This window comes from Diadema antillarum, unplaced genomic scaffold (assembly GCF_040938485.1).
Source record: "Diadema antillarum isolate AM-2024a unplaced genomic scaffold, OU_Dant_1.0 seq00000980_RagTag, whole genome shotgun sequence".
Taxonomy (NCBI): Eukaryota; Metazoa; Echinodermata; class Echinoidea; order Diadematoida; family Diadematidae; genus Diadema; species Diadema antillarum.
In genome coordinates, this window is record NW_027271820.1 from 603506 (window position 1) to 613888 (window position 10383).

General features: G+C 38.9%; 1 protein-coding gene across 1 annotated transcript; it reads left to right on the top strand.

Annotated features, from left to right (window-relative positions):
• Positions 1 to 619: 619 nt before the first annotated feature.
• Positions 620 to 10086, top strand: LOC139742119 (uncharacterized). The gene is made up of 4 exons (XM_071652689.1): positions 620 to 757; positions 4264 to 5033; positions 6685 to 6807; positions 8705 to 10086. Exons 1-4 carry the CDS (start codon positions 678 to 680, stop codon positions 9250 to 9252), a joined length of 1521 nt encoding a protein of 506 aa, XP_071508790.1. The 5' UTR covers positions 620 to 677; the 3' UTR covers positions 9253 to 10086.
• The last annotated feature ends 297 nt before the right edge of the window (positions 10087 to 10383 follow it).

Here is a 10383-nt window from a genome sequence, read left to right on the forward strand (position 1 = left end):
CTATGAGGCAAACCATGACATTATACAAATTTTATCTTTTTTATTTATAATGACATATTTTGTATGTTTACAACATGTTTTTATGATGTTTAATGAAGAATATATGTTCGTTTAAGGAAAATAATGCGTTACCATGGCAACAGCTGAAGACGTCTGTTAGAAAAATGGCAACAAGTGGATTCGTGTTCAGCACCCCAAAAATAGGGGAAATAGCACAAAAAATCAAAATCTACAGAAAATTTTAAGAACATTACAACTCGCCGTCTACTGCTAATGTGTATGCACCAATATTCTAAGTTCAAAATATGATAACGATTTTGGAGCATTCTTCATGTAACCATTACTGGTAAAAATATGATCAATGTCTTCAATTATTTTTTTGAATGAAATTTGCTAGTAATTTGAAACAAATTATGACAAAAATCAAATAAAACTGACAAAGGAAGCGATGGTTCGATGGCGTACTACTGTAGTATACCCTCCGTACGAGTTGTATCCGTACGCTTACGGCCGGAGTCGTAGTACAGCACTGTACAATGAACATTAACTGGCTTGGCTTTCGCTGTGTGTGTGTGTGTGTGTGTGTAAGTGTAGTGTACAGCTGTACTTGTTGTGTTCACCCGTGATAATCTTCATGGCATGGCCAAAAAAAGTGACTAAGTGTGAATTAGATCAAAATGGCAGCCCCACCAAAACCATGGGAACGGCAAGGACATCTTCGAAATAACACGGGATTACCGTTTGATCAGGATGCTTTGTAAGTATGAAGTGTGCATGAGACGTTTATACGTTGATTCTCTTTGACTTACAGTAGACTGCAAGACGGATCCCCACTAACCACTATGATTATGTGACACAATACAATCAATACGACAGCAAATTCTCCAATATGTATACTTGGGTGACCCACAACTCGTCATAGTTAATGTTTGCGCATATTTGAATCACATATCGCCACTGAAATTCAACTTTGAAATCCAACTTACATACAGGAAAAATGCTGAAAATTCCAATGGAATCACAAGTTCACTGATCGATATCGAAAATTTGCAGCTATCTCGTCAAACGCGAACGATGCGGAATAGTTGTGTCACCAGCGCTCCCATGGACTTAGCACGTAAAAGACGTGTGCGGGTGACCTGATGCTCCCGGCTGTGCTTTTTACACTTGCAAATTTTTGCTTAGTCCCGTACCAACGGTGGGGCTAAGGGGGGGCCTTATCCCCACTGTTGGTAACGGACTTTCCTTAGCCCACTTTCTGTTTACACTTGTTTTTGCCAAAGTGGGCTAGCCCCACCCCGCACCGATAGTCTCGTACTATCTGGCCGTGCAAAATAGCAGGGTTATATCACTCTAGCACCGCAAATGCGGTGCTAACCCCGCAATTTGCTATGCCAAGCAAGGAAGTGTAAACAGAACGAAAAAATCATCCGGGGCTAAGCGACGGAGACGAAGTCCAACCCCCACTGACCAATCAGAAATGAGGTAATCAAGTGCTTCTGGTGCGTGTGTGTACGTGTACAGTGCACAGCGTAATCATGAATATTAGTGGTTTGGAAAGTACGCGACTAAATACGAGTGTAAAAAGGTCAGTTTTCTCCTTTGCCCAGGACAAGAGCTTACATCGTGTAGTACGTACGGGACTTATTGGCGAGTGTAAAAAGCTGAAAAAAATTGGTACGGGACTAACGATAGTCCTGGGTCAGAGAAAGTACAAATGTACGGTACCGTACGGGGTTAAGAAACACAAGTGTAAAAAGGGCTATAGACATACACATAAATGATGCGTGCGGGGACAGTGGTGATACTTACACGTATTCCGATTAAAATTTCAGATTTTCGCGAAAAACTGTTCGGTTTTCACCACAATTTGCTTGGTTGTGGTAGCCCTGCCAAGTTTCAAGTGTACTGAACACAGTCTCGGTCATAAATTTTTGTTTAGTGCGCTTAAAACAATTTTAAGTGGGGTGACGGTCTATTCGGGCCCCTGACGAGGTGCGGGCACCTCACTATACTGTACTCGTAAAAGGTATTGTATTGTACGGTCATCTGTGAGCGGGCGCTAGTGTACTACTGAACTAATACTATATTAGTATTAATACATCACTCAGTAGGACAGTACCAAGGTACTAAACTAGTGAAGTAAATAACAGAACTAAACTAGTGAAGTACATTCATATGTAAATTATCAGTTGCTATTTTAAAGGTAGCATGCTTGAAGTACAGGTAAGATTAAGACTAAATGGGTAGTAATGCCCATGGCAGCCATATGCGATGGGCTAAGACTAGACAGGAAGAGTCAGTGCCAGTGCAGTGGGGGGGGGGGCATTAATTAGGAAGTCCTCGATGATAGTCGATCCTCTAGCTCTACTAGCTGTAGGGCTATGCCGCTAGTCTTACGAGGTAAGTTAGTTACACTTGATTTCAAAATAAAGCTTTAAAAGGGAGAAAGAAAAGAAAATTGACAGAAAAGGTCAACTTGGCTCCTCCTGTCGCTGGACAAAATAGCCATGCCGCACACATGGTCATGGAGGTACACTACAGGTACAGCATTTGTACCTCCATGCTGCGCATGTGATGGTATCTGGTTGGCAAGAACTTAGAAGGAAAGACAAAAAGAAGGATAGAAGGAATAGAAAATAAGGAAAAAGATAGTAATGTTAAAATAAAAAGAGAGAAAATAGAAACAAAGAATAGACGGAATTTGTACAATTGTACGCGGTCCCACAAACACTTGCTACATGTAGACGTCTAGATCTTAGTATGTGCTATATGCCAGGGATTTCCAATGCTGAGTAGAGCATGTATTGATCATGCATTGATAGTAAGCTAGGGCCTTTGGGGGTCAAACACGTTTTAGTTGGGCCGCATCCACAAGTATTAGTAACCGTTAAATGTGCAAGAAAGTCCCATGGGGCCCACCCCTATGCTTATGGACCAATGTATTGAATGCCATGAGTGGGGCTGAATCCATAAGTTGAGAATGGATCGCACAGTTTTTGGTTTGGGGGGGGGGGGTTGTTTGTTTGTTTGTTGTTGTTTTTTGTGGCTCTGCAGTCCATACTCGAGAGGATTAAATTTTGGCCAAAAATAACACCAGTTATTCTCAAAGTCCTGAAAAATTATGAAAATTATTCTCTCCAATTTTTGGAAAATAGACTTCACAAGTGTACCCCTCTCTACAAGAAATTATCTTTTAGCGTGGTATAAGATCGCATTATAATTCTGACACGATTTTTGGAATGGAATAATCGACATCTTTCACATCTTGTCCTTGCACCAGACTCACAATTCATACCCATAATTCATCATAGGCCCTACACTACAGTCCGCACATTCACACCGCGCAGACAACAAACAGAAAATCAACAAATGAGGCTCAAATTTCATATCGTACGGTAAAAGGTCTAACATGAACATTTTGAACAATTCGCACAATAAAATTTGTGATAAATCAACTTTTTTTTTTTTCAAAGTCTGAGGCAAAATGTGAATTTCTTAGTGTTTTTACATTTTGTGTTACATTCTTTTGCAATTTTAATCAATACAGCGCTTTGTGAGGCTAGTATACAAAGTCCTGCATACTGTATCTAAAATGTCATTAGTTTGCTGAGGTGTGAATGTCCAGAATTACATGTACAGATTGTACCTTGCTGTCCGATAATACCATACCTGTACATGTACGTATATTCAGAATGTATTTGAATAGACTTCCCCAATCTAGTTTCTAAACCGCCCCCACCCCCACACACACGCACACACTCAAATGACTCCTCTGACAAGTTAAGAGAATCATAAATGTGCCCAGTAAAAGTAACTTGGTGTAACAAAAAGAAAGAAGCATTTTGACTATGATGTGATTCTGAATAGTTTCACTTAAAAGATATTCTGGCATTAGTTAGTCATACCAGTTCATAGTAACAATAACATCAAAGTGTATGATGTACACATAATTCCCATGTCTGCAACTGTGTCAACTGTACGTCTGTGCAGCACAATTTAGTAATCAGTCTAGAATTTAGAAATCCACATGTCTATTCACAATATTCATTTTCGTCATACTTTGTACATTGTACAGGTACCTTGTTTGTGTATAATTTCAGCTAATTTCTTGCTTTTATATTGCCAATATTTTGTAAAGGGATATGGTCTCTCTATAAAGTTAAGATTGTTAACCCTCTAAGCTCCGACTTACCATATTCTGATTTTACATTGATTCTGTGGTTTGTTTTTTCTTTTCTCCATCTTTTTCTTCCCATTTAGTGGTCAGCATGTCAATCAGCAATCCACAACAGCTTGGTCTAATGCCAGCAGCAGGGGGATGAGTAGACCTACTGGTGCAGTCAGGAGGGCCCCACCTCCACTACCCAGCAGAACCGGCCAGCAGGGCAGCCTTATGTCAAGTAGCCCACTTAATCGCTATGGGTATGGTGGCATGGGACTTGGCTCGTATGGAGGAACGGGTTATGGCACGTATGGTGGGATGTATGGAGGCCTCGGAGGGATGTACTCAGGTTATGGTGGAAGCATGTATGGAGGATATGGCCGTCCCATGGGGCTAGGAGACACAAATGATACATATAGTCGTTTTGTCCAGCAAGCAGAAGAAAGTAGCAGACCAGCCTTTCAGTCCATAGAAAGCATTGTGCAGGCCTTTGCCTCCGTTAGCATGATGCTAGAATCCACTTTCCACACAGTGTACAACAGCTTTCGGGCTGTCCTCGGTGTTGCAGAACATTTTTCTCGCCTGAAGATCCATCTAGCCAAGATATTCTCAGCTCTGGCTCTGTTTAGATTACTCAAATATGTGTATCGTCGACTGCTGGTACTGTTGAGACTGAGAACACCTGAATTTGCAGAAGAAGTTTGGAAGGAAGCTGAGAGCCAAGCAGCAGAGGGAACCCTAGCACTACTGCCCAAAGGAAAGCAACATAAAGCACCATCTTGGCCAATATTCATGTTCTTTGCTGTTGTTGTGGGTGGTCCGTACATCATCTGGAAGTTGCTGTCATCTAGTGAAGACGAAGCAGAGGGTATAAAACCTGTAGTTATCCTAAATTGATAGTATTATAAGAAACACCGTCTACAATTTTAATGGTAAAAATAGTGTTTTAAAAGAAGGTGACATTTCATCAAAGGGATGGTTGTGCCAGTTTCAGGTATTTTCAGTCGTGCAGACAAGCACAAATTTACCCTCAGTCTCCACTAAGTTTTGAACAGCTTGTGTGAAGCTGTTTTCCTGCACCAGATATGTTTTGAAGAGATAGGAAAGATGATAGTTATTGGATGCCAGCAAAAAGACATCTACAAGCAAACAAGTATCTCTGGTTTACTTGAGGATTGCCTTTTCAATGGAGTCAGCTGTGTGCACAACACAATCAGCCAAGATCAAATCCCTAATGTTGTTTTGTTATGATGAGAGGTTTATGGTGTGCACATGTTAACTTACTGAGATAATGGGACATTCTTTAGCTTTAGAGAATAGGACTTTCATCAGTTATTCAAGTAGAATATACTACCCTATCCTCAAAACCCTTCTTGTCCTCACAAAATTCATTTTAAAGGAAATTTAATAGTACAATATCAGTCTTATTAAATTAACACTGAAATTTACTTGTAGTTCTATAGATGACTTACAACTTGTAGATATCAAATCAAAATATTATCCAGAATATGCCTTAAGTGTGAAAGCTGAAAACGAGACTGTTGAATGGTTACTTTCGGACACTTTTATTTTGTATTTAAGATGTATATTATAATGCCAGAAATGTTGTCTTTTTTAAACTGAAACTCTCTTCCATGTTGTAAATGTGATGTCATTTTCTTGTCTTGAGAAGACTTTACAGGATTTTTCCTGATGATTGACATGTTAATGGGGTAATGGCGACTCTGAATGAAAAATGCATTGTGTGTAATTACTTGGTATTTAAATCAACAGTAAAACCAACAGACAGGCAGTTACATGCATTTGCACATAATGTGTAGTGTTAGGGTTTGGTTCAATTCATATTTCTTGCCAGTTATAGTGTATACCATGCCAATGTCCAGTGGAAATACAGGAACGAGATTGGTATAATCATCCAAAGAAACATTTTCATGTATTGTACGAGGTGTACATACATTGTAGCACTAGTATACTTACAGTGTGTGCATGCTAATGAATCTAGTAGGACTTTGGAATTAAACTTTGACCCTTTTTATCACAGTAACTGAAAACTTAACTGGAGCTCACTGACTCTATCTGCAAGACTGCAACCTTTTGTTTGCAGAACAAACAGACCAGAGAGTTTCCAAGGAGCTGTTTATTGGGTAATGTCATTCTGCATGGTGCACTACAATACATAATTCAAAAGGTACTGGACATTATTTCACATTAATTAGTCAAACACTGAATAATCAATATTTATTTCTGTCAATGAAAGGCAGTTTGTCAATCAGTTGCAAGTACACATGACATTAGTTTTGACATTATTAAGGGGCTGCAGGATTCCACTGTACACTCAAAGTTTCAATACAGTGTAATGTTTCCATGCAAGTTCTTCTTTTGAACAGTTTTTTCTTTTCTTCTTCTTCTTCTTTTTTTAAGCAGGAAACTTTTCCCTCCCTGACCCACCTCTGCATCTTGATTTCTTGAAATTGATTTTTTTTGTTTTTTTCGTTGTTGCTTCCTTTGTTTATTGACAGTTCCTGCGTGGGCAAGTGGTGATGAAGATCATGTGGTTGCCAGGGCAGAGTACGACTTTGACCGTGACAGTGAAAAAGAACTCTCTTTTCATTCTGGAGACATTTTAAACCTCGCTCCAAAAGGTAATTGTGAATCAGTTTACCCGCTGTAGTATGATTGTACTTGCCAACTGGGGCTACATGGTGAATCTTGAGCAAATACCGATATGAAGGTACAATGTTGTTGTAGCAACATTCAATCAGATTTGGTGGCTGAATAAGTCACCATGTTGAGATGCTCTTTTAATTTTGGTGGGGTGAAGGTTTGCAGACAAGACCATATTATGAAATTATACAATTCAGACAGAAATTTAAGCATTGAAGGAAGCTAGTAAAATATCAGGAGCAAATATTAGAGTCAATTTCTAAGGACTATTGTATTAACTGAAAGGCAGTTTGAATGTAAGCAATTGTAGGAAAGCGATGCATTTCAAAAAAAACTTTGTCACTGTCTAGGATCCAGGGATATTTAATAATCATGGCTGAAGATGTTAAGCAGTGTGGCAAGGTGTTACCAGTAACTTGAGAATTCCGTGCTTTGAATATGTTTATCAGTGTATGTCGGACCAAACGGGGATACACATGTGCTGTGTGGAGGACCATTTAAAATACTATTATTTCATCAAATGGAATACCCTTTGGTATATCATGTATATGTGTATATTTTTTTTATGCCTCCGCCACGAAGTGGTGCCGGAGGCATTATGTTTTCGGATTGTCCGTTATTCCGTCCGTCCATAATGAATTTTGTGGACAGTGTAGCTAAAAAACCTTTTGAGGTATCCTCTTGATACTTGGCATGTATGTGTATAGGGAGTGAAGTTGTGCCTATAGATCAACTTTTGGGTGCACATGCTCAAGGTCAAATGCTCAAAATTTCACTATTTCCCCATATCTATGCCATGCCTCAAGATATTTTCTTGAAACCTAGTGTATGCATGTATTACCCAATTAAGATTCTCTGGTGAAAGTTTAGGGTCATGAGGTCAAAGGTTAAAAGGTCAAGTAAAAAGTTAAAATTTTGCTTTTATCTCCATATCTTGGAAATGGTTCAAGGTATCTTCATGGAACATAGTACATATGCATGTACTGACTGGCAGAGATTATGAAGGGAATTTTCGGTTCATGGGGTCAAAGGTCAGGGTTAAAGGTCAAGGGTAACACTTTAAAATTGTACAATATCCCTCATATTTATGTAATGCCTGTGCCAGGATTATTTTCTTTTTAAAGTTGGTGCATGCATGTTCAACCCAATAGAGATTCTCTGGGAAGTGTGGTTGTTTTTTGCCAAAAAGGTCAAAGGTCAAAGATCAAGTGAAAGTGCTGAACTTTACTTCTTCCTCCATATCTCGGAAGTGGCTCAAGTTAATCTATCTTTAAACTTAGTACATATTTATGCATGTTCTGCCTGACTGACAATGATTCTCTTATGAATTTTAGGGTCAAAGGTCAAGGGTCAAAGACCAGATGAAAATGGTAACCATTTACTATTCAATACAGAAATTGCACTTTTTCTCTGTACCTTGAAAATTACTCAATGCATAAACTTATGAAGGGGTCAAAGTCAAGTAAAAGTCCTAAAATCCCCAAATACGTGCTCTCATTCATCCAATTAAACGTAGGTCAAGGTGGTGAACATTCAACACATTTGTGACAAACGTGTCATTTTGATAATTTGCCAATTTAGTGGAAATGTAATCACACATTGTCCACATGTATTATATACCTATTAGGAGAATCATGCTTTATGGCGGAGGCATATCAGTGGCCATAGCGACATTTCTAGTATATTTTGTTGCTGTTTGTTTGTTTGTTTTTTTTTTTGATATCGGCTTCAGATGAGAAGGGTATTATTGCCTTCGATACAGTATGTTAGTGCTTACCTTATAAATTGTTTGTCACTGTCAAAATTTAGTGCATACAACTGTACCTCTATCAAATCAAGTTGTTTTTTGTAATCTCTACCACACGTGTATTGTAGAACTGCAACCAAGAGTACGTGGTTGGTTACTTGCCAGCTTAAAAGGAGAGAAAATCGGCCTGGTTCCAGCCAACTACATCAAGATCCTTGGAAAGAGGAAGGGCCAGAGACACACTGAGAGTGAGCAGCAGCAGGTCAACGCACTTAAACTAACTCAGTCTGGTAAGTCTGCAGTACCAACCCACCGACCTAACACCAGGGAACCCAGGGGAGCGGTGCAGAGACCAGATGGCGAGTCATCAGCCATGGGACTTTCCCCAGCTCTGTCTGGTGGCTTTCAGGAAGACTTCCTGTCATCAGCTGATCCTGCTGGTGCAGGGAATGCAGTCAGCACTCAGCTACCAGCATCCACTGAACTGGAAGCAGACTTTGTGTTCAATGATGACAGTGTGAAAGACTCAAACTCATTGACCAGAGATGAGAAGCAGGGAGACTTTGTTGGCTTTGATGATGACTACTGCTCAAACATGAAGAACAAGGAGAAAGGTTTATTGTGTGATGGTACAAAAATAAATTCTAGTGCCCTTGCAAATGTGCAAGATGAATGATGCCCATGTTAGTGTAAACATGATGTGTGGTAGATCCTATATGCCACTTACACAGAGATTGAATGCACTGCAGGTGCAGCAACGATGTTGCCTCATCAAAGATATCATAATGGTCACTCCATTTACACAAGTCACTGCTTCCTTCTCCTGGATTGATATCCAGGTGTAGGCTCACATAAAGTTACCAGTATTGCCTCAGTTAAATATGAGAAAACATCTGTTAATCTGGAAGGATTATACTTACCTATTATTGATATCTTTACGGATCATAGAGTCCCAGTAAAGTTTTACATTTAGACTGTATGTCCCCATTGCCACAAATTTTGTAAGCGTAAGGTAGAACTAGTGCAATGAAATGTGAATGCACATTCAGTGTATGTATCAGGAGAAGAATTGGTGTTTCACCATGGATCTTCCATGATTATTATTTGTACAAGGTATAACTCAGTTTGGCTTTTTCTTTCCTGAAACAATAATTTCAATTGTTGCTTGTTGTTAATAGAATGTCAATGAGTATCATGTCGTTTAGTTTTATCCTTTAGTCAAGATAATGGTACATGTACAATGGGGTTGTGTAAAACTGGGGCTTGCTATAAAGCTTTTGCAGAAATATCACCCAAATCCCATTTCCATTTTTTTCACTTTATGAGAACACATCAGGTACTTGTACATTGTACGTGTACATGTATACATGTGTAACAAATATATGTATTTTTTGTCAAATTTGTGGAGAATTTTTTACATTCATGCCAGCCTATAGCTCCATTTACTATCAAAAGCAAGTTCTACCCTCTTGTCACTTATTCCTTATTCCTTCTACTTTTGTTTTGTTTTGTTTTTGTTTTTGTTTTTTTTGGGGGGGGTTCATGTCTTCATTTTTTTTTTCTCGCTGAAAAGTTTGCTCAAATATATTTGTTAGTGTACACTACAACGTTTGTCATATTATTTCAATATTCAGTTGTATTATGTGTATACATACATTTCATTTTGTCCATTCTCCTAGTAGCAAATATTTTTCTTGGTTAACTCATCATATTGTGTGTAAGCACACACCTACCAGTAGTCGGTATTACAGCGTACCTTCTCTTTTTTCTTTTGTCCTACATTGTATGTAGCATTGAGTTTGGATTT